At 49.2% G+C, this 25,393-nt stretch overlaps 13 protein-coding genes across 13 annotated transcripts; 8 read left to right on the top strand and 5 right to left on the bottom strand.

The window, feature by feature from the left end:
* Window positions 1-603: 603 nt before the first annotated feature.
* BKA55DRAFT_690042 (uncharacterized protein) lies at window positions 604-4,530 on the bottom strand (the record flags this gene model as incomplete). The annotated part of the gene is made up of 3 exons (XM_046199437.1): window positions 604-648; window positions 703-4,267; window positions 4,322-4,530. The coding sequence occupies 3 exons, from the start codon at window positions 4,528-4,530 to the stop codon at window positions 604-606; spliced, it is 3,819 nt and encodes a 1,272-aa protein (XP_046049122.1).
* Window positions 4,531-5,325: 795 nt separating this feature from the next.
* Window positions 5,326-5,989, top strand: BKA55DRAFT_567983 (uncharacterized protein). Its single transcript, XM_046192782.1, has 2 exons — window positions 5,326-5,719; window positions 5,768-5,989. The coding sequence occupies exons 1-2, from the start codon at window positions 5,399-5,401 to the stop codon at window positions 5,879-5,881; spliced, it is 435 nt and encodes a 144-aa protein (XP_046049121.1). The 5' UTR covers window positions 5,326-5,398; the 3' UTR covers window positions 5,882-5,989.
* On the bottom strand, window positions 5,990-6,800 carry BKA55DRAFT_567982 (uncharacterized protein). The gene is made up of 4 exons (XM_046192781.1): window positions 6,615-6,800; window positions 6,502-6,517; window positions 6,334-6,396; window positions 5,990-6,280 (listed from the first exon to the last, which is right to left on the bottom strand). The coding sequence occupies exons 1-4, from the start codon at window positions 6,675-6,677 to the stop codon at window positions 6,135-6,137; spliced, it is 288 nt and encodes a 95-aa protein (XP_046049120.1). The 5' UTR covers window positions 6,678-6,800; the 3' UTR covers window positions 5,990-6,134.
* A 141-nt stretch (window positions 6,801-6,941) lies between these two features.
* Window positions 6,942-7,880, top strand: BKA55DRAFT_567975 (cytochrome c oxidase, subunit VIb). The gene is given in 5 exon segments (XM_046192780.1): window positions 6,942-7,124; window positions 7,137-7,141; window positions 7,371-7,483; window positions 7,540-7,603; window positions 7,662-7,880. 5 exon segments carry the CDS (start codon window positions 7,075-7,077, stop codon window positions 7,694-7,696), a joined length of 267 nt encoding a protein of 88 aa, XP_046049119.1. The 5' UTR covers window positions 6,942-7,074; the 3' UTR covers window positions 7,697-7,880.
* BKA55DRAFT_567973 (telomere stability and silencing-domain-containing protein) lies at window positions 7,881-8,997 on the bottom strand. The gene has a single exon (XM_046192779.1). The coding sequence runs from the start codon at window positions 8,901-8,903 to the stop codon at window positions 8,049-8,051; it is 855 nt and encodes a 284-aa protein (XP_046049118.1). The 5' UTR covers window positions 8,904-8,997; the 3' UTR covers window positions 7,881-8,048.
* Window positions 8,998-9,250: 253 nt separating this feature from the next.
* BKA55DRAFT_511441 (Plectin/S10 domain-containing protein) lies at window positions 9,251-9,902 on the top strand (the record flags this gene model as incomplete). The annotated part of the gene is made up of 3 exons (XM_046187708.1): window positions 9,251-9,289; window positions 9,388-9,800; window positions 9,857-9,902. 3 exons carry the CDS (start codon window positions 9,251-9,253, stop codon window positions 9,900-9,902), a joined length of 498 nt encoding a protein of 165 aa, XP_046049117.1.
* A 1,789-nt stretch (window positions 9,903-11,691) lies between these two features.
* Window positions 11,692-12,917, top strand: BKA55DRAFT_362461 (uncharacterized protein). The gene is made up of 2 exons (XM_046185860.1): window positions 11,692-12,017; window positions 12,065-12,917. Exons 1-2 carry the CDS (start codon window positions 11,839-11,841, stop codon window positions 12,750-12,752), a joined length of 867 nt encoding a protein of 288 aa, XP_046049116.1. The 5' UTR covers window positions 11,692-11,838; the 3' UTR covers window positions 12,753-12,917.
* Window positions 12,918-14,345: 1,428 nt separating this feature from the next.
* BKA55DRAFT_512015 (uncharacterized protein) lies at window positions 14,346-18,078 on the top strand (the record flags this gene model as incomplete). Its single annotated transcript, XM_046187764.1, has 3 exons — window positions 14,346-14,964; window positions 15,013-17,100; window positions 17,156-18,078. The coding sequence occupies 3 exons, from the start codon at window positions 14,346-14,348 to the stop codon at window positions 18,076-18,078; spliced, it is 3,630 nt and encodes a 1,209-aa protein (XP_046049115.1).
* A 128-nt stretch (window positions 18,079-18,206) lies between these two features.
* BKA55DRAFT_567966 (uncharacterized protein) lies at window positions 18,207-19,309 on the bottom strand. Its single transcript, XM_046192778.1, has 3 exons — window positions 19,172-19,309; window positions 18,952-19,058; window positions 18,207-18,898 (listed from the first exon to the last, which is right to left on the bottom strand). Exons 1-3 carry the CDS (start codon window positions 19,208-19,210, stop codon window positions 18,433-18,435), a joined length of 612 nt encoding a protein of 203 aa, XP_046049114.1. The 5' UTR covers window positions 19,211-19,309; the 3' UTR covers window positions 18,207-18,432.
* Window positions 19,310-19,852: 543 nt separating this feature from the next.
* BKA55DRAFT_594044 (uncharacterized protein) lies at window positions 19,853-21,750 on the top strand (the record flags this gene model as incomplete). The annotated part of the gene is made up of 2 exons (XM_046195621.1): window positions 19,853-20,057; window positions 20,111-21,750. 2 exons carry the CDS (start codon window positions 19,853-19,855, stop codon window positions 21,748-21,750), a joined length of 1,845 nt encoding a protein of 614 aa, XP_046049113.1.
* A 290-nt stretch (window positions 21,751-22,040) lies between these two features.
* Window positions 22,041-23,103, top strand: BKA55DRAFT_362446 (phosphatase inhibitor-domain-containing protein). Its single transcript, XM_046185859.1, has 3 exons — window positions 22,041-22,239; window positions 22,356-22,642; window positions 22,700-23,103. Exons 2-3 carry the CDS (start codon window positions 22,447-22,449, stop codon window positions 22,969-22,971), a joined length of 468 nt encoding a protein of 155 aa, XP_046049112.1. The 5' UTR covers window positions 22,041-22,239; window positions 22,356-22,446; the 3' UTR covers window positions 22,972-23,103.
* On the bottom strand, window positions 23,104-23,875 carry BKA55DRAFT_362443 (uncharacterized protein). The gene has a single exon (XM_046185858.1). It carries the CDS (start codon window positions 23,805-23,807, stop codon window positions 23,235-23,237), a length of 573 nt encoding a protein of 190 aa, XP_046049111.1. The 5' UTR covers window positions 23,808-23,875; the 3' UTR covers window positions 23,104-23,234.
* Window positions 23,876-23,956: 81 nt separating this feature from the next.
* BKA55DRAFT_727836 (soluble NSF attachment protein) lies at window positions 23,957-25,176 on the top strand (the record flags this gene model as incomplete). The annotated part of the gene is made up of 3 exons (XM_046201165.1): window positions 23,957-24,335; window positions 24,395-24,701; window positions 24,759-25,176. Exons 1-3 carry the CDS (start codon window positions 24,323-24,325, stop codon window positions 25,174-25,176), a joined length of 738 nt encoding a protein of 245 aa, XP_046049110.1. The 5' UTR covers window positions 23,957-24,322.
* Window positions 25,177-25,393: the final 217 nt, after the last annotated feature.

Below are 25,393 nucleotides of genomic sequence, written 5' to 3'. Positions count from 1 at the left end.
GAGGTATTGGTGTTGATGGGCTCTGGTGACGATGATGTGGTACTTTCATTAAGTGGAGTGCTGGAGCTTTGGCGGGGATGACAACTGGCCGTGATATAGGGCAAGTTAATACAAGTCATATACCCTGGAGCTTTCTTCCTCCTTGTATGGCCATGCCTGACATTCTCATTTGACTCATAAATAGCATTCTATTTTGCACGTGTTGCTATGTTTTCGAACCATGATTTTGTACATATATCTCCCTTCAAAATTTATTTGGAATAATAATATCTTCTTAATGGACCTCACATTGAAGTTCAGGTTTGTATGAAACTAGGGAAACTGGGTCGAGGGTTTGATGGTTGATGACGAAGTACTATTCGAGATAACACATTACCAAAGTTTTAGAGCCCTGGCAAGATCATGATCAGACAGACACATAATAACCTCGTCATTTACTTTTCTATCTACTAAACCCTCGGCGTGGGTGGGTGTCTTCATGATCTTCATCCCCAATCATGCACGCATCATGCGCTAAGCTATTCAACATCACATCCGCAACCCTTCATACGTGATCCATGAGCAAGGCACAACAAGTCATGTTATGCTAAAAAAAAGTCTTGCTCACGGAGTAGCCTTGCTCATGCTAATCAATCGCTTGACACCGACCTATTGTTGAGTGAGTTAACATTGTAACCGAGTTATGACACAAGGAAAACTTACCATCCAGTTGCCACACTCCTCGGTCTTGTCTCGCTGAAGCTCAACCTGTAGCTTGTGTGCACCTTCGTAATTCTTGGCCTCAATAGCATTGGCAAGCTCGGTAAGCTGTGCAATTGTATCAGGCTTGACAAGTTCCTCGTTGTTAAGGTGGTCAAAGAGCAAGCCGAGTCGCTTCTGCGTGTCCTTGACTTGGGGCGCAAATGTCGCAGGAGCCTTGGATGCAACCCGTTGCATATCCTGGTCTAGGATGTCTACCAAACGCTGGGCATTAGGCGGAATATGCGATCGGTCACCCGCAGGATGTCTGGCCTTTGGAGGGGCTGACGCCTGGGGTGGAGGAGGAGTTGGCTTTGGAGAGGAGGCCGCGGGAGGTCCACCAGGAGGTCCAGGTCGGCTCATGGGAGGAGGCCCAGTCGGAGGAGGTCCAGTGGGGGGCGCAGAATGTTGAGCAGGAGGGGCACCATATGGAGAGGGAGCATACTGGTTATGAGGCGTCGACTGCTGAGGAGGGACTCCAAATGACCCAGCCGGAGGAGGACGACTTGCGGCTCCAGGAGGGGGTACAGACCCTGGGGGTTGGTTGTACTGCTGCTGCTGTGCTACAGGAGTGGGAGCATATCGGTTAGTGGGAGGCCCTCCTGCTGGAGGAGCATTGTATGGCGATGCTGTTCGAGGAACAACATTGGGCATTGGTGGGGGGATCGCACCGGCAGCAGGGGGAGGGGGCGCATATGGGTTATGGCTACTGGCAGCAGGAGGGGGAGGAGCCTGGAAGCTTTGTGGAGGAGCTGCCAGGGGTGACTGAACCCGAGGTGGTGCTGATCCTTTGGGAGGTGGCGGAGGGGGAGTCGAGCCAGTTCGCTGTCCAAAAGGAGACGCACCAGGAGGTGGAGGAGCTACACCTGTGCCTTGTTGACCAGGGAAAGGAGACGTGATAGGCTGGACACTGGGCGTGGTCCTGCGCGCCGGGGGTGCTTTAGTGACAAGAGGAACATCATTCCAGTTGTCCATATTCTTCATCTTGGCTGCAGGTGTCATTGATGAAGGTGTTGTGTTTCGAGGAGGACCGCTCATCGGTGGGGGGGCCAGGGGGGCGGGAGCACCGTAACCCGGCTGATAACCACTGGGCGCTCCATATCCAGTTTGCGCAGGAGGAGCATAACTGTTCTGTGGTTGATAAGGGTTTGAGGGGGGCTGATATTGCTGTGCTGGCGACCCAGTTGATCGAGGAGCAGCCGGGCTTGGGGCAATGTTGCTGTAAGGGTTAGCTGGGACAGAACCAGGCACAGTGCCAACCACAGGTGCTGGTTGAGGAGGTTGGTAGCCAACAGCAGGCTGAAGCCTGGACGATGTCCGGCTCGATGAGGCTGGCACTCGGGACGTGGGTTGAGCAGAAGGCTTCTTGGTAGCAAGGCGTACACGGTTCCTTGCCAATTCCGCCGCAGGATAGTTGGAAGGGAGGAGATCGAGGTACTTCTGAGCGGTCTCTAGCTGACCGTGACCAGCCAGAATATCTGCGTACTGGGTGTACTTGTCGTACAGAACTGAAAGCTTCCAATCCGAGGTCAAACTTGTCTCGTTATCCTGGAATTTGGTGGCGTGACGGAAGACGGTCACCTTCTCGATGAAATTTTGCAGAGTTCTGGCATGAACTGAGAATGTAGAATCTTCAGACTCCTCCTTCAATCCAGCCTGCTCAGCCTCATCAAACTCGTCAGCCCAGATAGACACCACCTTCTCGAGCTTTGATCCAACAAGGTAGCAGAATGAAGCGTCCTTTCGATCACCCTCCTCGTTGATCCGGTCGCCGAGCGCTTCACAGAGGTCAGAGAACTCGTTAGGGTCGGAAAATGTACAGATTATAGCCATAGTCTCCTTCCAGTTCTCTAAATCGGCGTTGTAGACCACATCCCAGAGGTTCTTAGTGATAACAGAGCCAAGCAGACGCATGTAACTTGGCATACCGCTCTTGCGGGACAGGTACGCAGCTTGAACCTTGTCAACAAGTTCTTGGCCTCCACAGTTGGCGATCAAGAATGCGTCGGCGAAACGGTCCTCCTTGAGGCAAAGTTCAGTTGCCTTGGAAAAGTTGCCCAACATCAGAGCAGTGGTGATGTTCTTCTCAACTGTGGTATCAGAGTCACTGAAAAGATGGAAGGGGTTATCGGTCTTAGCACCCTTCGTAGCGGCGAGATTTGACAAGAAGTCGTCACCATCGCCCTCAGCACCATCAAAGAAGCTCGAGACTCGCTTCTTCTTCTTGTCTTCGGCGTCCTCATTTGAGGTCTTGGTTTCCTCATCATCTTGAACTTCAGATGTCTCTTCGGCACTGCCATTGGTGAGGTCATCCTTGTTGAAGCCGAGATATTCGACAATTTTGCTACGAGGGTTCTCGCCAACAAGAGTCTCCATCACTTTCCAGTCAGCCTTCTCTTCATCAGTCTTGGCGTGCTCAACCCGGTCTGCACAGATCTCAGAGATCTTGCCAGAAGCGATATCCTCTTGAAACTTTTGGGTAGCGGTAGAAATATCAGAATCAACGGAGAAGTTGGTGATCAAAATCTTCGATGAACGCTTTTGTCCAGGCTGAGTAGCATTGGGCTTGAACACGACAATCTTTCCACCAAAGCCAAATGAAGCACCCACCGGTCTCTCGAACCAGGTGGGAGCCTTGGCCAATGACCAAGAGGCATCTTGAGGCTGATCCTGAGCAGCACGGAAGAAATCCTCATCATCAAGGTTCTTCTCGGCCGCGGCCTTAGTAGTATCAGGGTTAGTGTTTTGGAGAGTCTGCACCGTGATCTTGCCGTCGAAGCTGGCAGTCGCCGAAAGGTTGGGGTTGTGAGGGTTAAAACGGGTGAGGAAAGTCCAATTCGTCACCTCTGGCAGTTCACCATATCGCTCGCCAGTACTGGGGTTCCACACGATGGTACGGTTATCCTTGCCCGACGACAACAAGAGGTCGGCGTCTTGCTGGCACCAAGACAGGGATAGAATACCAGACTCGTGACCTTGAAGTGTCCTCTCGGGAGCATTGGAGTTTCGTAGGTTCCATAGAAGGATGACAGGGGAATTGTCGTCAGGAGTGGCTGTCAGGAGCTTTGTCGAGTTGTTGGGGTCCCAGGCAATGGAACTAACAGCCTTTCGGTTGTTGTTGAGTGTTAGAGAAGCCTTCTTAGTCTTCAAGTCCCAGACAGTGACAAATCCACCGTTTCCACCCGTGGCGAGAATGTGTGAGACCTTTTGGTTCCATGCAAGGCATTCGATATCGTCTGATCGGGCAGCAGCATTGCCTAGTCGGAAGGGGTTGGCAATATCGTTGACATCGTAGATGAAAAGCTCTCCTTTGGCGCCAGCTGTGGCCAGAATTTGAGGCTTCAGGGGGTTGAATTCAAGTGTCTTGATCGGGCCACTATGTTTTGATGTTTGGGAAATCAGAGCATCAGACTCTCCAGCAATAAGTTTCTCAGCATCCCAGAGGTCTAGGGAGCCGTTCTCAAGGGCACCAGCAATGATACCCATAGGGTGATCCTCGTTGGGAGGACCCCATGCAACATCGTAAAACCTGAAGTGTTGATCAGAACATGGGGGTTTCCAAAGCGCATTCTTGAGTATCTACCTAGCGTCGGTGCTGATGCTAGCGACAGGTTGTAGTTCGAGACCTTGTTGTTGATCATCCAGAGCAAGATCCCAGAGTTCAAGCTTGCTCTCGTCTGAGAAATCGACATCGACAGCTCCAGCACGAGTACCAGTGACTAGAATTGGCTTGCCAGCACCCGGTGACCAGGCGAAGGCGGCCGTTCGTGGAATCTCTCGAAGGCGCACCATGATGGTGATGGTGGGGAGTTTAGGGACTAATGCGACGATGGTACCAGCTCAGGATGATGTTTCGATATAATAAGACGAGTTAAAAAGACAAGAAAATGTGCAATTTCAGCTGAGAAAACTCCATACAGTTCTCAATGAATCGTCACCTCTGCCCGCAGTAATGCTTCAAAAAGGAGAACGAAGCAGGGCGAGGTCGGTGGAGGTGTGTTCTGTAGTGGGAGTGGGAGGTATGATGCCAGATTGCAGGCTGGCGGGCTCCCCCCGTTAGTTAGGTTGCTCCTGAGTCCTGAGCTCCCTGTGGCCACGTCCGTGCCTCCTGAGATGTCCAGAAGGTGGGGCTGGTTGTCACGTGAAGAGAGAGCTTGATCAACTTCGAGTATGACGCCTATAGGAGGGGAACGAGTTGAGAGAAGCCGGTAATATAAGTATGCCTATATGACGGATAAAATATTTCATGGCAAAAGTGCGGGAGTCTGAAGGTCAGTCGGTATCTAGATAATCATCAACTGCCGATGTTTTGGACTCTATCGACTTACAGGACCTCTAAAGGATAGCATAAGCTTTGATATTAAAAGCTGCCCGTCATAAAAACTGAGAACTATTTCTTGGGGGATGTCTTTACGGATATTATACACCATTTATCTTAATACTCTGCCTGAGATGGTAAGTATGAGCGTGAAACAGCCAGAAGCCAAATGCTGTAAGTCAAGATCTAGAGACTCTAATGATCACGTGATAAGCACAGAACCTCTCAATTACTGGAGCACCTTGAGTGAATGGTATGAGTTCAACTTCAAGGGCTTACAGGCTTACGTTAACACCATTAATTCTTCTTACAATCATTGAAAGCACATATATCAATTCAAAAATGTCAGACGCAGCTCGATGGAAAGCCACTGTCTATGTAGGCGGGCTATCTCAAATGGCAACTCAGAGTCATGTGCTCGACGCTTTCATCCCATTTGGTGAGATTGTCGAGGTCAAAGTACCAAAGCCCGATGCGCCAAACTCTACAGAGGCACACAGAGGATTCGCCTATGTCGAGTTCGAAGACGCAGCGGATGCAAAAGAGGCCATTGATAATATGGATCAATCGGAGTTGTTCGGAAAGGTCCTCAAGGTATCACAGGCCAAGGCACCCAAAAGCGCAGAGGATGGACTTGGTAGCAAAACAGCTATCTGGGAGAAGGTATGTTATAATCGAAACAATTGGCAATCAAACTAACGTGATCTACAGGAAGGATGGTTGGCTGAGCATGCGGCAGATGATGAAGGAACAGTGCCAGATGCTGGTCCTGACCCTATGCAAGGATTGGAACAACTCGACGTTGCAGGACCAAAACCCGAATAAGGATAAAAGTTGGAGATTTGTTATTGGGTTTATTGCCGGCATAGCGAAGGCGTTCGAGGCATTGGATTCACGGTCACTGGCGGGTAAGGATGAGATATATGTATATATCATCGCCGAGAATATTCAGATTTTATACCTGATGGGTTTCCTTGCTACCGCACTCATCTGAAATGTACAGTACTGTCCTTCCGAGGACATGTGGACATACAAACAGTTTCATTTCCCCAACAGCATCCCTATCTTTGTGCTATATTTAGTGACCCTCACTCTCACCCTCACCGTGGCCAGCATCGTGGCGGCCAGCAGGACCCTGTCGGGCCAGACGGAGGTTCTTATCGACGATGAACTTGCGAGAGATGGAGTAGCCGGCAGCGCCGAGAGCGAAGCCAACGACGACAGCTAGATATAGATATTAGACACAGACATGGTTCAATTGAGTCGTGGTGGTTTACCGAGGGGGTACAGCTCAGGAGGGATCTGCTTGAGCTTTCGGAGACGCTGAGAGACGGTGTGGCCTTGGATTCTGTCAGTATTAAGGCCAATTGAGATAGTTTCGCATCCGTATTTGCAGTATCGAGTCGTTCGATTAAGCATCGTCGGGAACTTCTAGCATTACGTACCAGCCTGGTCCTCTTTCTATAACACGAAGCTGGGTCAGCAATTGATGTCATACTGAGCCGAGGACTAAAGAGCTCGTTCCCTCAGACCATCGCAAAGAATTGGAGATACTCACGGGGACGGGTCGCAACATGCGAGGCGTCTGCCTGAACATTCGAAGAGCAGCAGTAGAACGCATCTTGGAGTGAGTGGGGAGGGTCTAAGGAATCAAGTCCAGAGGTGATGGTTCAATTGGAGGTTATCGGCCTTGGAAGGAGTGTTTGGAGTTGGCCGAGCGAACGAACATCTGCTGATGTGCAATTGCTAGAGCCTGGCAGGCCCACCAGTCCAGATGGGTGCCTTACGCCATACGCCATTGGCCCGAGGTAGCCTGAGGCACACACTGAGCTCTCCCGGAAGGAAATCGAACCACCTGATTTGATTCGAGCCGACAACCCATCCATTCTACTAACGTCGACGCATTGGATACCTACTCAACCTCTCCATCCAAAACGCACCGAGCTCCATACTCGCCGTCATTGACCCCCAGAAGAATCTCCCCTCCTCCAAGTCAATTCCTCTCCAAACTATTCACAATGTCGGACGACGGTCAGGAGCTTGTCACCAAGCCTTTCAAGTTTGTCACTGGTATGTTAAATGCTTGCTTCCCTGATAATCCCGCTGTTGGTACTGCCGCTGCGGGCTCGAAAAAATGACCTGATTTGACTCCGAGGCTAACACTTCTACGCAGCTGGTAAGCACGAATCCCTCGACCACCACCATAACTACCACCGATTTCACTCTTCGACGACAAACTGCGATTACGCGACCCCAGCGACGATACTCAATTGCACTCATATCGATTACCACGATTCGATCTAACACCTCTTAGGCACTGACGCTCGTTTCCCCAACCAGAACCAGACCAAGCACTGCTGGCAAAACTACGTCGATTACCACAAGTGCATTCTTGCCAAGGGTGAGGACTTTGCGCCCTGCCGCCAGGTACGAGTTCTCGAGTATCACTCCCACCCGCGACGTCCGTGCTAATTGACGTCTAGTTCTGGCTGTCTTACCGATCCCTCTGCCCCTCCGGCTGGTATCAGCGTTGGGACGAGCAGCGCGGTATGTTGAACCTCAGTGGTTGTAATTGATCTCGAACTAAGACTAACGCATTGCGCAGAGGCCGGAAACTTCCCCGTCAAGCTCGACGCTTAAGCCGACCCCGTAGATACGGATTAGTGGATGTTGTTAGAAGAGTCAGAGCAGACACACTGCAATTGTATCATTTGTGAAGTTGCTTTAAAAGCTAACCTCAAATATTGACTGTTGTGTTTTGAATGTTGGCTTTCCGCATTGTGATGACGTCTCGAGTCTTGAGTCATAGAGTGTCGAATGAGATTATTGATATCATTTTAGCTATGTGAGGCTCATGCAAAAGCGCTGGTAATTCATCTTCCCGATAATACTCCATGATTCCATACTCCGTAATCCAAAAAATAGCTATTGCGATTGGCCAGTATAAGTCGTAACGGCCAATCCCCTTTCATGATCATGTTGACCACACCCATCACTTTTCCTCACCCTCATCGTCTGAACTCATAAATTCATCGTCCTCATCGAATCCAAAAAATGCCGTAGCTTTGCCCTTGCCCTTGCCCTTGTCGGCCTTGGCTTCTTCGATGGGTGGCGGCGTTGATTGCTCTGACGATGTACCCTTGTCCTCATCTGAACCGGATTGGTCGTTGCTCGGTTGTGTAGAGCCTGAATCGTGAGATATGCCAAGCAAGTTGTCTTTGTAGTTACCAGCCTTCATAGCAGCTAGAACAGCCTCTCGGGTTCGCTCACTGCTCTCTTCCTTGTCCTCAACCCACTGACCGTCGAGGCGGCTCCTGCTGCCTGACTTAATCTCAGCCTCCTTCTGCTCCGACATTTGAACGATTTGTTCCCAACGTTCACGGCGCTTCTCTTTCTCCTTCTTCTCCATCTCGGGCTTGATAGCTAGATACTCGGCCAAAGCCTTAGCCTCATTTACAGTACGCAGTCGTCGCCCATCCAGATTTCGGCTAGATCCGTGGTCCTCTTGGCTCTTCTTTTTGCGAGAGGACATGCGACCACCTGCGGCTCGCAGTTGAGATCCGAAACCACCTTTGCCACCACAAAGGGGAACAGCGAGTCGCAAGGAAAGAAATTCATCGTCGACAGTGGATAGATAGTTGGAGATGGGAGAGTCTGATGAGGCTGGAAGTTGCTTGTTGGATAGTGTGGTGAGAATGAGTCTTGACTGAGTCGTTGGGAGTCGATCGTCTATGCGTTCGCGCAGTTCTGTAACTGTTGTCGATGGTGATAGAGGAAGAACGAGGGTCGGTGGTAGTCCTAGACCAGCAAAGCTAGTGACCAACACGTTCACGTTTCGGGGAGACATGGTATGGGATGTATTGAGTTTGGAAACAGTGGAGGACGCCGTGATGAATGATTGAGAAGGCCTGTCGCAAAGATTCGACGCTGCTTTGGTTGTCATGCAGACGGCCTGCACCTTGCAGATAAGCGGGCCCTTCCGACTGCCACACCTCTAGCGTCAGCCACAGCAGAGTCGTCCTCATCACGTGAAATCAGCCACAAATTGAAGCCTTCTCCACCCCACTTCGCTACAGCACATTTCTAGTAGGGTTTCCGCCCACAAAAGTTATCATTTTGAGATCTCGCCTTTGTCCCTCCTAAACTGCCACCTTCCAACATCGACCCTTCCGACGAGCAGCAAATACCGCCACGATGTTGATTCCCAAGGCCGACCGCAAGAAGATCCACGAGGTAATAACCAATACATTCACCGAGCTGCTCTGCACAACGACGACGGCGGAGAAGAAGACACAAAATCACAGCGCACATAACTAACAGTTTCCCGGCAGTACCTCTTCCGCGAGGGTGTTCTCGTCGCCCAGAAGGACTTCAACCTTCCCAAGCACCCTGATATCGACACCAAGAACCTGTTCGTCATCAAGGCTCTGCAGTCGCTCAACTCTCGCGGCTATGTCAAGACCCAGTTCTCTTGGCAATACTACTACTACACCCTGACCCCCGAGGGTCTCGACTACCTTCGCGAATGGCTTCACCTCCCCGCTGAGATCGTTCCCGCTACCCACATCAAGCAACAACGATCGCACGCTCCTCCCCGCGGCATGCTCGGCGAGGGTGAGCGCGAGCGACGACCTTTCGGCCGTGGCCGTGGTGGTGACCGAGGTGACCGTGAGGGTGGATACCGACGAAGGGATGCTGGCGAGGGCAAGGAGGGTGGTGCTCCCGGCGAGTTCGCTCCTCAGTTGTGAGTTGACCTTCGATGTTGATGGATATGGGACGAATTGCTAACAACTGATACAGCCGTGGTGGTTTTGGCCGTGGACGTGGCGCTGCTCCCCCTTCTTAAACGAACCCATTTCCTTTAGGTGGTCACGAATGAGATGCATTTCGAAGGGTATCGGCATGTACTCATAAAAAAATGGAGGGCAATTTCTACCATGGGTTTCGCTCGTGTGACTGGGTTGCGTTGCGTGGGGGACACCGTGGGAGTTTGAGGGTTTTAGAACCTCGGAATCATTTGCATCAGGGTCAATGTTTGCCGCCGTCAAAACGAGATAATTGCTCGGGAGATTCGTGAAGACGTCAATCTTTTCAGTGATGTGAGACGAGACCACTATGTTTATGCCAAACGCCCACCGAGGCACGTCTGAATGAACGATCCGTGCCGCCAATCCAAACTCCTGCTCTGCTGTGCAATTGATTGTGATCTTATGGCTATTTGATATCTTAATCTGGCTCTGATGGCTCAGAAGGATCCTACCTGAGATGCGCCGTTCTGAAAGCTGGACCGAGGACCTGATGTCGTACCAATAGCGCACCATAATAGGCCTGGGATAGCTTTTGGAGGAAGCACGGAACGGATCTCTATGATATGAGGCGCAAATCAATGGTTACGTCAGTGATATTAAAATTGTTATTGGAGCATCTCAGTCAACTACCAGCATATCGCAGGGTCCCAATCAATGAAATCAAGTAAGGAGAGCTTGGTCTCTGGTCACTCACATATGTCAATATAGCTCGGAACGCCTACGTATCATTGACACGCCTTTCATTGATCGGATTTGATGGGAGGCGATTGTGCTAATCTAAATACATGCTCCTTTCCTGGTGCGTTCAGTTGCCATTGCCATGGCCCGATGTATTTGTTTTGCTTTAAGCCAAGGGCTGAGACGATTAGGGTAATCTAGCTGATATACTGAATGAGAATCACTCTGTGATAAGATCATTGCTGAAAGACATGCTTTTGCATTACGCAGAAGTGCAGTTGTCGGAGACTTCTGTTGCAATACCCTCTTCATGCCTCATACATCAAAGCCCTGATGTATGACATATAAGCGGAGGGTAAGAAGACATGCGTGAAGAGTCAAATTAGCTTTTGGGTACTTGAATATAACTGCTAACATCTTCCTCTTCATTCAGATCCCCTTCAGGCACAACACTCTTTATATCCATACTGGGAATTATAGAGACCGAACAACCAAGCAATCGACATTGGTATAAGGAAAAAATAGTGTTCTTGTAGCAAGTTTGTAGCTCTCAGCGGTCCATTGACCAGTGCAATTTTTGAGAACAGATATAGGTAGTTATTATCAGAGACTGCCAGCTTAAGAACGCCCACACCATACTACTTTTATAACCTTTTCAAATACTTCCACTTAGTATGCGTATTGCTAGCACTTTTGAGGAAACGTTCTGGATAAGAAGACGGAATTCTGCATGTTTTAACTTAAGTGTGTTGTGGTCAGCAACAGACACAATAAGAACATACCCAATTATAACTCTAAGCTTACATGAAGGCTGACCCAACAAGCCTTGTCAACGGGTGCAAAATACAATAAGAACTAAATGATTCTGTCCAGTTGGTCTTATGTCAGCAACGCATACTGGTGATTATATCTTTACGCGCCTTCGCCCTCAGCAGTGAGCATGACTTATGGATGGCGATGCGCATACAGTCAGATATCTGTATGCAGGTAATCATATTTTGACCGAAATTAATCAAGGGAGCTGCTACAAGTTACATCTGCATAATATAAAGACTGCCTCGATTTGTGCACGTCCTGAATCTTTATTAAGCAGTGCTTACATCTGCCAAACACTTATATCTGACGCTTGGGCATGCAATGGACTCCTAAGCGCAACATCGTCGCATAAATAAACAGTATTAACCTTCAATTTTCTATTACCTTTTGGATTCTTTCGCAGTTCCTCCACTTGCTATCAGTTCTGCAACTTACCAGCCAAGGATCCTAAGAATCGTCATCCGGAGCAAACTGCCCTCTATGATTATCTCTAACTCTCCTCTCTTCAAAGAATATGCCCGAATGGCTCTTGATTCTGGAAACCGTAATAGAAGGTCACCTTGTTCACCCTTGGGAATTGTGGGTGCTATTGTACAGCACTTGCTGGACTTTGCAAAGCTTGAAATCACTCGATTTAAGATCAGCAATGCTACTGAAGAGTGAGCGCAACACCCTCCGTTTATGATATGGCTAATTAATGCTTTAGCTCCTTCAATCTTGTTATCGAGGGCCGCATGTTTGGGACAGGAACGATCTCTAGCGCCATCATCACAACGGAGGCATCACTATCCTTTGACGGGAGCGTATTCGGACGTATCAAGTTACCTCAAACCCAGACGAGTTTCTGTGGCACAAACTTTGTTGTTCAGGAACAGCGTATCGAAATTACCAACTATACGAACTACTGTGCCTTTATTCGGAGCATCATAGTCGACGACGCAACCAGCCTCCAAGTCGAAAGCAACAACTGCACAGTGAGAGCACTTGGTACTTCGTCTATATGCAACCTCCGTCTCGATATGCCACTCAAGGCTATTGGAGGACCTAGGATGGCAGTCAAGAAGCTTTCGCGCTTAGGTCATGACGTGACAATCGTATTCAGCTTGAGTTTCTCAGGCCCTGTCGAACTTGACCATGGTAGTTGTATTTTCGAGCTTCGAAATGGCCACAGTGAAACATTAGCAGAGCTGAAAGGCGAACTGAACATTGCCACAGGCCAGAGTGAACTCACTCTACATGGAACAACACGAGATGGGGTTGTGGTCTCAAACAGAATCAGACTTGTTGGAGTCGGCGTGGAAGCGAACGAGAAGTCATGGCTCAGTGAGACGATAAGAGAGATTGATGTCGCCGTTGAACTGGAACCGAAATGCGTGGAGATATTGTGGTGCTGATATACGCTTCGGGAAACCGTCCCTTGGCGATACGGATTTGATACTGGGTCTCTTGAATATGGATCTGACCTAAATATGGACAATTTGTGTTGACATCCATTGGCATGAAGTCAGGATGTATAATAAAAAGGTCGTAAGATTTGCAGTTTCAGGGTTGGCGATCGATTGAAGGCCAAAGGTGGGAATTACCTCCAATGATTTGTCGAGGTGACCAAGCCTTGATAACAATTCGTTTCCTTATAGATTCAGATGACATTTTCTTTGTAATTCTTGAAAAAGATAAGAGCCCTCAGTTAAGTATGAGTCCATAATGTCGATTGTGTCTTGCATATGAAACCTCCACTGCCATTAACTTCAACAGCCTTGACGACGGGAGGCTTCCATAAAAAGAGCCGGCTTCGGCCGCTGGCGTCTACCATCAAAGACATGGACCGTTTGCGGGGACCCAACTGGAGACAGTGGAATCCATCCTTTGAAGACGGGTTTCGATTTATCTCTTTTGTTCATCAAATTGGAGGACAGTGTCTCCATAGAGACTGCGAAGTTTCTGTTAATGAGAATTCTCTTGAGAGATAATTATGTTGCATTTGCATTGCATTCTCAAACTTGGGTTGTTACAGCGGTAACGATACAAAATATAGCAACACAGCATTTAAACCCAGATGCGGTCATTAGCTTCACGATTATTGGACCGGGTTAAAAGAAGCCAACCACTAACATAATACGAGGTCTTAAAAAAGATACACTCACCTGTTAAACCTGTAAAAAGGCAGGATACTCACGTTTCCTATTGCGGTGAAAGAGGAGCTGATAAACACCTGAATCTCATATTTCGTCCTCTCCATTCCTCACTGGCCGCCAGGAACTCCACGTTTGCTGGGAAGCCCTGGTAATGCCCGTATCCGTCAAGCCTCTCGTCAAACCCCTGCTTCTCGGCGTTTACAGGCGATATTCAATTGGAGTTCAAAGCCCAAAATTTCCGGGTGTCGCGGAGACGTCTAAGGAGACAAGGGAAAAAGTAAGGGCCTTTGATGAATTCGTCAGAACAAAATGGGCCAAGATAATCAGGAACTCAAAATCCGGCGGCCGCGCGTTGCATACGATTTATTACGGCCATTTGGTTTCATAGACTAAACATGGTATTGGATCCGATCCTAATATCTTTCTTTACTCATCAACACTATCTATGTACGTACAAACCGGGCTTGTTTCACCAACCGCAGCCACGGCTTGAGCTACACCCATCACTCATCGTTCATTGCATTGTTTCACAGCCTCGTTAACCAAATCTCGATCTTTCTCTTCCTCCATCCCCTTGAGAGATTGGGTGCCTAAGAGGACAAAGCATGGGTCTGTTTGGCTGACTTCGCCGAGCTGAACTGGACTTGTCTGCTGCTGGCGTCAACTCCAGTTTGGAACATGCTGACTTTGGATCATGTCCATCATGCTTGACTGACAAAAGACGTTTAAACTCTGTTTCAATCCTTTTCCTTCCTCCAAACCATTCTCCAAAAGTTGCAGAATATTATCTCAACAAGTGTCTCGTGACTTGCACGAGATCGCCTCCCTGAATCCTTAGTAACTTCCCTAGAAATGGCTCCCTGGTCGAGTCGTCGTGGGTCTCAACCCAACAACAACTCTGACGGTGACCTCATCAGTCGAATTCACAATACGGCATTGCATACGCCTACCACATTACCTGCGCTTTACTCGACGCATCTACCGAATACATCAAACGGGAATCGCCTCCAGTTATCCTTCTCCAATGCCAACGCCGATTCCAGCTCCGACGAGTCTGATTTGCATCCCTCGCGACCTCCATCAAAACCTCGTCGGCCCCAGCACACGCGCTCTATGAGCCAGCCTTTCCCTTCTCTTTTCAGCGGCAAGAAAAAGAGGCAGAACTCGGTCGGCGCACCTCCGCCTGACCTGGGTTTTGCAGATGATGACACGGCAATGCCTCGACAGGCGCCAAAGACACACGCTCGAAATCCTTCGCATACTCGAAATGGCCCTGTAGGAAGTAAGGATTTTGCGACAGGCAACTGCATGACATGCGGCTCGCTAGTACGATGGCCAAGGGAGCTCAAGGTGTTCAAATGCACGATTTGTACTACAGTCAACGATTTGGAGCCTCTGAGCGCAGATCATGATGGCTCGAAGTCGCGTCGAGATGCGGGTCAGGGTCCCTCCAAGTCTGGTCCAACTCGAGGTAAGAATAAAGGCAAAAGGAGGACGACAATCACTAATAAAAGTACAGCTCCACATATCTCGACCGAACAGACAAAGCGACTGGTTCAACAATCGATACAATCCTTCCTGTCCAAGAAGTTACATCCAATTCCTAAACCTCCCACTGAGGCGCCGCCACGACCACCGTCGCAGAGCAAGTTGTCATTTAGCAGCCGCATGCAGGCTGCTGGTCAAACCCCTGCGCCGGTCGATTCTAGACAGGAAACAGCGCTTTCATCCAAGTCCCCTACCATACAAGTGTCTCATTATGCGTTCGATGAGGAGCCGACACTACGGTCGAATCCCGCCCGGCCGAACCCTACGCCAATGCGATCCTTCTCTTCTTCTTACACCGAAAGACCTCCAGTGCGTAAGATATTGCAAGACGGGCCAAACGAGCAACGTAAATCGCCAGATCGACCTGAGGGTGACCCAAAAAGGATATTCAAGGCTTTGGAGGACTACATCGTAGCCTGCTTTGGCTCATTTGAATGCATTAACTCCTCATTCCTAACGCATACCCATCGCCAGCCCATTAGATGTAGAAGCGAATCGACCCGTCGGAAGCCTATGCCACCCAGTGAGCCTCGTGAACAGAGAGCGCATCGTCGCGAGCCTTCGGGGAATCATGCTGCTCGTGAGCCGCGAGAGGATCGAGGTATTCCTCAGTTTGAAGATGGATCATGCGATCTTGATCCCAAGTTGCTACTCCTAGGTGACTTTGCCGAGAATGGGACCTGGTGGATGGGAAACCAAGAAGACTCTCGGCCACGACGACCGTCGACAAACCGAGTGGAACGAAGTTTCTCAAGCGCGCCGGTCAACACGAAGACACCGCAAATGAGCTGGGGCGATCTCATAGAATGGTACACTACTATCGTGAATCCTGCTGAGGGATGGTTTGCGACTTACGAGGAGATGTGTGAAGGAGGGGGTTTTCTAACACCTTCTCAACGAGAATTGCAATTACTGGAGCGGGAACTTCTACAGGGCCAAGAACATGCTCGGCGTGTTCTCCTTAAAGCAACAGAAATGCTCCTAAAGAGACCTGGAAGGCCATTGAAGGATCCAGCAGATTTGAGGTTTCTCCTAATCATCTTAGAAAACCCACTACTACACGAACATGAAACACTGTTTCGGGGAATTCTACAATTCGACAAAAACTTGCCTTCTGGCCCAAGGTCAATACAGCCGAGAAAAGCCAGCACCCCTGAATCTGGACCTTTATCTGGGCAACATTCTGGCATCATCAAGCGCATAGTGGGTTTAGTATCCAATTCGTCGCCTGAATGCCATAACCAGTTGATCACCTGGTTTGCGAGACATCACCCTTCTCGCTTCATTCGTACCAAAGAGTTAGCATCCGGCTTCTTGACATATCGGATGATCCGACAGAGTGGAAAGAAGCAAGAAGTGAAAGTTGACATCACAGCTGGCCTGATACCGCAAATGCAAGAAGGGCGCTCAGGGGCTTACCTTTATGATGAGATCAACCGCGCAAACTCGTCAAAGAAGGCCAAGGAGCCTGAAAAGAAAATCATGTATGCCGAAGATTGGCAAATTAGAGCTTCTTCGCGGGTCTTGGCGCTCCTCTTTGCTGCCAATAACTTACCACACAGCCGGAGAAATGAAGAAGCCCCTTCAGGTTCGGCTGAGGGTCATTCCAATGTTCATTCTCACGGACAAATCTTGCCAACGAGCGACTTTTACAATTCAATGATCGACTACACTGACTTAGTTGCAGACTTTGAGAATTGGGAAGCTCGTAGGAGCAAGTTCACGTTCTGCCAGTACCCATTCCTTCTGAGCATATGGGCCAAGAACCATATTCTCGAGCACGATGCTCGTCGCCAGATGCAGAGCAAAGCCCGTGACGCCTTTTTTGATAGCATCATGAGTCGCAAGGCTATCAATCAGTTCCTCGAATTAAGTGTTCGCCGAGATTGCCTGGTGGATGATAGTCTAAAAGCTGTCAGTGAGGTGATTGGAAGTGGGAGCGAGGATATCAAAAAGGGTCTTCGTATTACCTTTAGTGGCGAGGAGGGAGTAGATGCGGGCGGTCTACGGAAAGAGTGGTTTTTACTGCTAGTCAGAGAAGTTTTTAATCCCGACCATGGTAAGTTGAATTGCCCTACAGAAATAGGGCCTAGGGCCCTGCTGACTCTCGATAGGCCTCTTTCTTTATGACGAGGATTCTCAGTATTGCTATTTCAACCCGAACGCTTTTGAAACCTCCGATCAGTTCTTCTTGGTCGGAGTCGTGATGGGACTTGCTATATACAACTCGACTATTCTGGATGTGGCCCTCCCTCCTTTTGCATTTCGAAAACTAATTGCATCTGCTCCAACACACGGCATAGGGGCATCGGCTCACCCAAAACCTCCCATGCGTTATACCCTCGAAGACCTTGCGGAATACCGGCCTCGACTGGCTCGAGGATTACGGCAGTTGCTAGAATACGAAGGCAATGTGGAAGAAACCTTCTGTCTCGATTTCGTTATCGATATGGATAAATACGGTACTCAGGTGCAGGTTCCCCTTTGCCCTGGAGGCGAACGCATCCCTGTCACAAACAGCAACCGTCGAGAATACGTGGACCTCTATGTGCGGCACATAATCGATGTGTCTGTAACGAGACAGTTCGAACCCTTCAAACGAGGTTTCTACACTGTATGTGGAGGCAATGCTCTGTCTCTATTTAGGCCAGAAGAGATTGAACTCCTTGTACGAGGCTCAGATGGAGCGCTTGATATCAACTCGTTAAGGGGAGTCGCTGAATACGATAATTGGGGAAACAAAAAGCCAGATGGCTCCGAGCCCGTTATTGACTGGTTCTGGGAGACATTTCAAGCGGCGACATCTCAAGATCAACGGAAACTACTCCTGTTTATCACTGGCAGTGATCGAATTCCCGCTATGGGTGCAGCTGTACTACCGATTAAGATATCCTGCCTCGGTGAGGATGAAGGCAGGTTCCCAATTGCTCGAACGTGCTTCAACATGCTATCTCTTTCACGATACAAGTCAAAAGAAAGGTTAGAGAAGTTATTGTGGACTGCCGTTCATGGAAGTGAGGGCTTTGGCATAAAGTGAATGGTACACTTGATGAAATTACGAGCAAGTATTCATTTCATATACGGAGTTTTGATAGGTAGTTCAAGGGGTTTTGGGAGTGTATATCTATATACAGGACCTGGCAAGGTGCAATTAGAAACTGAAATTGTTTGTCTATAAGAGATTCTATGGAGAAACACAATTCTTCAACATTTGAAATATACGTTGTATACGTGCGACAGCCCAACAATTCGTTCACCAACCAATGTAGAACTCCAAGCAGAAGGTAGTGGTACTTTTTAAATTTCCAACTAGTACACTTGCCAGATATGTGGCATTCGGTAATACACATTTATTGTACAGCATCGTCGTTGTCTTTTATTCCAAGCCTTTTTACAAATCCTCCTCCTCGGCAACACCGCCAGCAGCCCGGGCTCGCTTCAGCATGTCCTCCTCGCGCTTCTTCTCCTCACGTAGGCTCCTCATACGTGCTCGGTCGACCTCGGCTTGTCTGGCCATGGCGTCCAACTCCTGCAGTTCACGAATCTCCTCCTTCGTAGGTTTGATGGGGACAGCACGGGTCTCGGCAAGTACGTATTCGAGAATGTGAGAGGAGTGTTTCTCGGTCATATCGACGGTAATAATCTTCTCGTCAGCGTCCGGTGGTGTGGCCTTGGACATGTTATTGCGTGATGAGGCGGGCTGGGAACGGGTAGCGGGTGCGGGAGTTGAGGCGTCGGGTTTGCGGAGATAGATAGAGAGTGTGGGCTTCCTGTTGTTCCGGCTGTGACGGTTGACGATCATAGGAACTGAGGGGTTATGGTACTTTAATCGTGGGAGGTTCTCACGCCAGAACTTTCTGTTTTTTGGTGTATTAGTTGATATGCAGGCGACTTTGATATATGGACTAACTTGGCGCCCATATGACCGTTCTTAAAGCTCGTGGCAAAGTCCATATGTATTCTGGTCACCTCTGGAGGAAGGATTGCTGCGCCCGGGCCGCATCTTAAGGAAATGAGCTGATTCAATCGTGAGCAATGGATCGTAGGTCGTCGTTTATGGGAGAGATATCTACCTTCTATTTTAACTGTCAGCCACGTCCTTGAGACCCGAACCCTGAGGATTGACTTACAGCGCGAAGCTTGTTGAAACGCTCACCGAGAGACCTCATCTTGAACTGCGCAGACCTTTAATCTATAAAGGTGCGCAAGAGTCTCTTCAGAGTCGAACCAGTTCCGTGGTCGCAATGCCTCAAAAAGTCGACGGCTCTAGGCCCAGAAAATCATAAACCGCTGCCCAGAGGGAAACGCTGTGCTCGAGGCTGCGGGCCGAGCGTTGACCCGAACACGCTGGTGGGGTCCAGTGCATGCCCACTTTGACTTATAGTGGAGGCTAACAAAGCTATGATTTCCTAGGAAATTTTTAGGATAATCTGTGTAAGTCCAACATTTTTAGTTGCGACAACCCGAATTCGTTTCTTCACCATAAAAACAACGCAATGCACCGCGTATTGTCAGCTCGATGGATCAACCGGGCTCTCAGTATCGGTGAAGCATCTGCTTCATCGAGTGTTCCTTTATTTTTATGTCCGGCCGTTGGAGCTTCAAGTCGATTTCATAGAACACCAAAAGCGACGCCTTTACGAACTCCCTTATATACTCGACGACTCAATCACACCGAAGCGACGACAACTCAAGATGCGCCAACCACAACAACCGAAAATTCTTCTCCTTCGGGCCTTGAGGTTCCCAAGAGACACTTGCCATTAAATTGCACGGGATGTGGTGCCTTTACGCAAACGAGTGATCCTCAAATGCTGGGCTATTTCGACCCTGAGAGCAAAAGAGTTAAGAGGTGGTTGAATCCGAAGGCTTTCGAGCGTCAGCATACAGCAAGCCAGGAAGATGGAGTTGTCGATGATGTTCTCAAAAGTTTAGACCCAAGCCAGCTGGAAGCTCTTGGCCTAGATCCCTCTCTCTTAGTAACTGGAGCTGAGAAAGAGGGTCATATTGCTCCGAGTATGTCTCTAACTCTCTTATTACAAACCATATACAAACTAACATTTTGAAAGAATCACCGCCCCAAGATAAACAACCTGTCTGCGATCGATGTCACAATTTACAGCACTACAGCACCTCAAGCGACACAGCAAAGGTTGCTATGTTCCATCCCACCGTTGAGTCCTTGCGCGAAACCATCGAGGAATCGCCGCACAAGTATAATCACATTTATCATGTTATCGATGCTGCCGACTTCCCCATGTCGCTCATCCCTCGACTCAATGTTCTCCTAGGCGACATTCCAATCAGGACGCGCAATCGAAGATCACGATCGGGCAAGTACCAGAATGATCGCAAGACAGAACTGAGTTTTATCATCACTCGTGGCGATCTTCTTGGCCCTACGAAAGAGATTGTGGACTCAATGATGCCCTACCTTCGCGAAGTGCTACGAGATGCTCTCGGCCGACTTGGAGGCAGGGTTCGTCTTGGCAATGTCCGATGTGTTAGCGCAAAACGTGCTTGGTGGTGCACAGAGGTTAGAGAAGATATCTGGCAGCGCGGCGGTGCGGGGTGGATGGTTGGAAAGGTCAACGTGGGCAAAAGTCAGCTCTTTGAGGCTGTCTATCCAAAGGGCAGAATGGGGCCAAGCAAGGAGGCTGGGAGGACATCAGTATCAACATATCCTCGGGATAGTGTCAGCGCGGAATCAATATATGCCAAACAGGTTGGAGAGCAAGATGTAGATGTTGGGGAATTGCTTCCGCCCCCTCAGCCGGCCCAGAACTATCCCGACATGCCTCTGGTATCCTCACTCCCTGGCACAACCGCATCCCCAATTCGGGTACCTTTCGGAAACGGAAAAGGCGAATTAATCGACCTTCCTGGTTTGGCACGGAGCGACCTGGACTTGTTTGTGAAGGAGGAGTGCCGTCAATCGTTGATCATGAAGAAGCGCATTGTGCCTGAACAGATTTCAATGACGCCTGGCAAGTCCCTCGTACTGGGAGGAGGTCTCATTCGCATCACACCAAAGAACCCCGGCTTGGTCTTCCTGGCATACAACTTTACACCCTTGGAGGAGCATCTCACTCAGACTGAGAAAGCTATTGCTTTCCAGGAGCAGACAAGAGAGTCTATCGGCGTACCAAGTATTATGCTTCCTGGAATCGGAGACAAAATGAAGCATGCTGGAATATTTAAGCTGTCTCACGACGTTACCAGAAAACGAGCTGGCCCTCTTACACGGAAGAATGCGATTGGTTTGAATGTCGACAGGCTGCCTTTCCGAGTGTTATCGACAGACATCCTCATCGAGGGCGTTGGCTATGTCGAGCTTGTTGCTCAAGTCCGCGCCCAGGATGTTGCTATGAAGGTATTTCCAGACCAACAGCCCAGATTCGACGAAAGGGTCAAGCCGAAGCAGTTGGATGCGTCTGATCCTTTTGCAGCCATGAGGGCTCAGCGAATAGATGCAGGAACTTCGGAGGTGAAGAGGCGCAAGGAGCCTGAGCCTGCGATAGAACCTGGCTGGCCTGCAGTCGATGTCTTTAGTCCCGAGGGGCGTTTCATTGGCTCCCGTCAGCCTATCCAAGGATGGTTACATAACAAGCCTCGTGTATTGCCAGAGCACAAGAGGAGCCGACCGCGAAGAAGTATGAAGGGTGCCAAGAAGAAGGTCAAAGCTGAAAAGAGAGCTGCAATCAGCTGAGCCCTATCATGGTTGGATTTTGTACGACTTAAGGCTGTATGATGAATGAGTAGATGATGGTGACATTACCATGTCAATTGTATATCACCCCAAGTATAGATTGTATCTAAGCATTGTATAATATAGAAGTACAAGAGAACTATGAGGTCTAGCAAGGCGAGAATTCATCTTGGCTGCTGTGCTTGATCCCTTAACGTGCGTGGAAGATCACCCGGTGTAGTTGCAACGTCAAGTTTATACCCTGACAGTTAAGAATAGCAGTGTTCCTTTTACTAAGTCTCCGATGCAATTTTATCAAGAGTTTCACCCTCTTCCGGATCGATGTACAATCAATCAAACCTTCTTCTTGTTGGTGACTTCCTACATAAATGCTCAAATAGAAACTTCCTACATTGATATTGATAACATGTTTTCATATCCAGGAAGTGAAAACCTACCTACAAAAGGTAGCTTGCATGATTGGTTAGATCGGATGTGACGTGAAAAGAGGTACGTATCTTTACAGCACAATGCCGATACTAAGGCAAATCATTTATTTGCCATACGATTCCATCAACAAGCGCGTGACAACATTATTAACAAGACAACAACACATCTTGCGGAAGGGTTCACTTCTTTCTCTCCAACAAACCTGTCAAAGAAGAGACAAATAGTCGCTCGTGGTATAGCTACGTCGAATATCACATAAACACAGCCATGTCGCAACGGCAACAACGAAGCGCACCAGCGCCCTCACAAACACAAACCGAGACCCCGGCGCAAACACCAGAAACAAGAGAACAAGCACCACAGATCCTGAGACTTCGAGGCGCTCATGCGTCTAATGGGCGATCAGTACAGTGGGCAGAGGATGTAGTAGATAATGAAGGTCTTGGACGCAAGAGCTCAAAAGGTGAGTAACATGATCTTAGACCACTGTAGGCTCATATACTAACACAGAATTCAATAGTGTGTTGTATCTACCATAAACCGAAAGCGGTCGACGAATCCAGCGATGAGTCTTCCTCCGATTCAGACTCAGATTCAGACTCGGGCTCTGATCGCGATGGGGCACAACCAGCAGGCGGGAAGCGCCAGAGCTGTGGGCATGGACATGGACACAGTCATGGACGTGGACGGAGAAGTGGGAAGGGAAAAGAGAAGAGGGCGCCGAGTCCGAATGCGTACGAGAAGGTGCCCAAGCCTAAACCCAAAGATGGACCGTCGGAAAACAAGTCATAGAATAACGAGGAAGCCGGACCATCGAGTAAGAAGGGCAACGGGAAATGAATATTTATTCATAATGTTATGAGCATAGAGACTTACGGGTCGGGGCATGTGCATATGAAGACTATTGGTGACATAGCGATACCTGGGCAAGGTTCAGGCGAACATGATTGCAGAATTGTATGGTTCAGAATCTTTCATTTGAGGATTTAATGTACAAAGGGGTATCTCTTTGGGGCACTTATACAAGTAGTTATCTTGCGAATCGTATATCGCAATCACTCAGCACCATCCACATCGTTCTTCCCACTCTCAACCACGAAATACCGTCCCGCTGTTTTACCAGCTGTCTTGAGAGCATCCCACTTCTCTGCCTTGGACTCAATCTTCTCTCTAACCCTCCTCGCCCTTTTATAATGTCCTATACGAACCTCTTTATCCAGAGCTTCTTGCAATTCACTAAGTCCAATTGTCACTTCTCGTCGAGCCTCTGTGGTCTCGTCACGGATCGCCCGCAGGGGTTCAATCCCGGTCGTGTCTACACGCTGCACGGCGCGGACGAACTGTAATTGGCTCTGAAGGGTGTTGATCATGGCAGCTTCGTCTTTGGGTGTAGCTGGCAACGGAAGGGCTGAGAGGCGGAGGAGGTGGTGTAATTGGGAGGGCGTGATCTTTTCTGCGGGAGCTGAAGATGGCGAGGATGGTAGAAGGCTTCGAACGGACCAAGTGGGTTTCTCGAGGATTGAGGCCGCGGTTGATGAGTTTGTTGTTATGAACCGAGTTATCATAGGTTTTGTAGAATGTGCGATGCTGCGCCGAAGGGCGATGCGGCAGGATGCGCAGATTGTCATGGTCTGTAGTTGACCTGATCTGTCGATACTGATCTATTTTCTATGATCCGCCTTAACCTAGATCTTCAGTGCCGAATTCTGAGGTGCAATAGCGGCCCACTAAAAAGACCCCAGGTATCTGTGGCTCAAACGACCGTCGTCATAGCTCAGCCGCCGTCCGCGCCGCAAGTCAAGGTACTCGCCATCTTCACTTACATACAACTCCAAGCCAGCTCTTGATAACCTATAACGTGGCATTTTTTCTCTTTCTGTTTCTCCTCTCAAATCTTCCTTGATACCCCTTTCACGAATATCACGACCATGGCTCAAGACCCAAGAGCTCTTCTCCAAAAGGTTTCGTAACCCCTCCCCCGCTTTGCATTGGTTGTTTCCTTTCAGCTGTGCTGACACATCGCAACTTTCAGGCTCAGAAGCAGCTTCAGAGTGCCGGTGGTGGTTTCAGCTTCTTTGGTGGACGAGAGGAGAAGTATCAAGAGGCCGCTGATCTCTTCACTCAAGCCGCCAATGCCTTCAAGATGCAGCAGCAGAGTACGCGTTTACCGCTTTGTTTCGTCATGAAACCGAAGCTGACACTTCCCGACGTCTAGACCTTGAAGCCGGAAAGGCTTTTGAACAGGCCGCACAAGTTCAAACCGACAAGTTGAAGGAACCCGATGACGCTGCCAACACCCTCGTCGATGCCTTCAAGGCCTACCGCAAAGACGATCCCCAGGCTGCTGCGCGATGCCTTAACATCGCTGTCGACCGATACTGCGCCAAGGGTAATTTCCGCCGCGCAGCTTCCCACAAGGAAAACCTCGGCGAGTTGTACGAGGTGGAACTTGGCGATGCCAAGAGCGCTATCGAATGCTATGAACTCGCTGCTACCTGGTATGAGGGCGATAATGCGGCAGCGTAAGTTAAAGAAGACAATCACAACCGCGTTTTGCATCTGCTCACGGATTTTGACAGTCTTGCCAATAAGCTATGGCTCAAGGTCGCCGACGTGGCTGCTATCGAGGGCGACTACTACAAGGCCATCGAGAAATACGAGAGAGTGGCTGAGCAATCAATCAACAACAACCTCATGAAGTACAGCGTCAAGGACTACCTACTCAAGGCAGGTATATGCCATCTAGCCAGTGGCGATCTGGTCGCCGCTCAGCGCGCCCTGGAGAAGTACCGCGACATGGATCCCTCATTTGGCGCACAGCGAGAGCATCAGCTCTTGACTGATCTGTGCGAGGCCATCGAGGCCAAGAGCCAGGAGCAGTTTACCGACAGACTGTACCAGTTCGACCAGATCAGCAAGTTGGATAAGTGGAAGACGACGATCTTGGTGCGAGTCAAAAACCAGATTGAGGAGGAAGAGGATGAAGAGTTTGCGTAAAGGAGCTACCAACGGAATGAAGTTACAGAAGGTATTGGGATAAATCACAATCGGCAAATTTCAGCAAGTGCTTGGGATTCCGCTATTGACACCAGGGTCGAAGAGATGGGTAGTGACTTGAGATATCCTCGTGTCTCCCCATGAAGGGGTTGCAGTGGCTAATGTTAGGTTTAGAGTTAACATGACTGTTGTGAATACCAAAACAGACTCTTCATAG

Source organism: Fusarium redolens, assembly GCF_020744475.1.
Source record: "Fusarium redolens strain MPI-CAGE-AT-0023 chromosome Unknown BKA55scaffold_8, whole genome shotgun sequence".
NCBI classification, from domain to species: Eukaryota; Fungi; Ascomycota; class Sordariomycetes; order Hypocreales; family Nectriaceae; genus Fusarium; species Fusarium redolens.
This window is presented reverse-complemented; position numbering and strand designations above follow the sequence as displayed.

Coding starts and splice junctions, on each gene's coding strand:
- BKA55DRAFT_362461 (XM_046185860.1), top strand. CDS start 11,839: ATGATTATCTCTAACTCTCCTCTCTTCAAAGAATATGCCCGAATGGCT. Junction 12,018..12,064: donor ATCAGCAATGCTACTGAAGA/GTGAGCGCAACA, acceptor TTAATGCTTTAG/CTCCTTCAATCTTGTTATCG.
- BKA55DRAFT_567982 (XM_046192781.1), bottom strand. CDS start 6,677: ATGCGTTCTACTGCTGCTCTTCGAATGTTCAGGCAGACGCCTCGCATG. Junction 6,281..6,333: donor TCCTGAGCTGTACCCCCTCG/GTAAACCACCAC, acceptor ATCTATATCTAG/CTGTCGTCGTTGGCTTCGCT.
- BKA55DRAFT_567966 (XM_046192778.1), bottom strand. CDS start 19,210: ATGAGGTCTCTCGGTGAGCGTTTCAACAAGCTTCGCGCT. Junction 19,059..19,171: donor GTTTCAACAAGCTTCGCGCT/GTAAGTCAATCC, acceptor CGATTGAATCAG/CTCATTTCCTTAAGATGCGG. Junction 18,899..18,951: donor AACGGTCATATGGGCGCCAA/GTTAGTCCATAT, acceptor ACCAAAAAACAG/AAAGTTCTGGCGTGAGAACC.
- BKA55DRAFT_567973 (XM_046192779.1), bottom strand. CDS start 8,903: ATGTCTCCCCGAAACGTGAACGTGTTGGTCACTAGCTTTGCTGGTCTA.
- BKA55DRAFT_567975 (XM_046192780.1), top strand. CDS start 7,075: ATGTCGGACGACGGTCAGGAGCTTGTCACCAAGCCTTTCAAGTTTGTC. Junction 7,484..7,539: donor ACTTTGCGCCCTGCCGCCAG/GTACGAGTTCTC, acceptor ATTGACGTCTAG/TTCTGGCTGTCTTACCGATC. Junction 7,604..7,661: donor GCGTTGGGACGAGCAGCGCG/GTATGTTGAACC, acceptor CGCATTGCGCAG/AGGCCGGAAACTTCCCCGTC.
- BKA55DRAFT_567983 (XM_046192782.1), top strand. CDS start 5,399: ATGTCAGACGCAGCTCGATGGAAAGCCACTGTCTATGTAGGCGGGCTA. Junction 5,720..5,767: donor AAACAGCTATCTGGGAGAAG/GTATGTTATAAT, acceptor CGTGATCTACAG/GAAGGATGGTTGGCTGAGCA.
- BKA55DRAFT_362446 (XM_046185859.1), top strand. CDS start 22,447: ATGTCGCAACGGCAACAACGAAGCGCACCAGCGCCCTCACAAACACAA. Junction 22,643..22,699: donor TGGACGCAAGAGCTCAAAAG/GTGAGTAACATG, acceptor AGAATTCAATAG/TGTGTTGTATCTACCATAAA.
- BKA55DRAFT_362443 (XM_046185858.1), bottom strand. CDS start 23,807: ATGACAATCTGCGCATCCTGCCGCATCGCCCTTCGGCGCAGCATCGCA.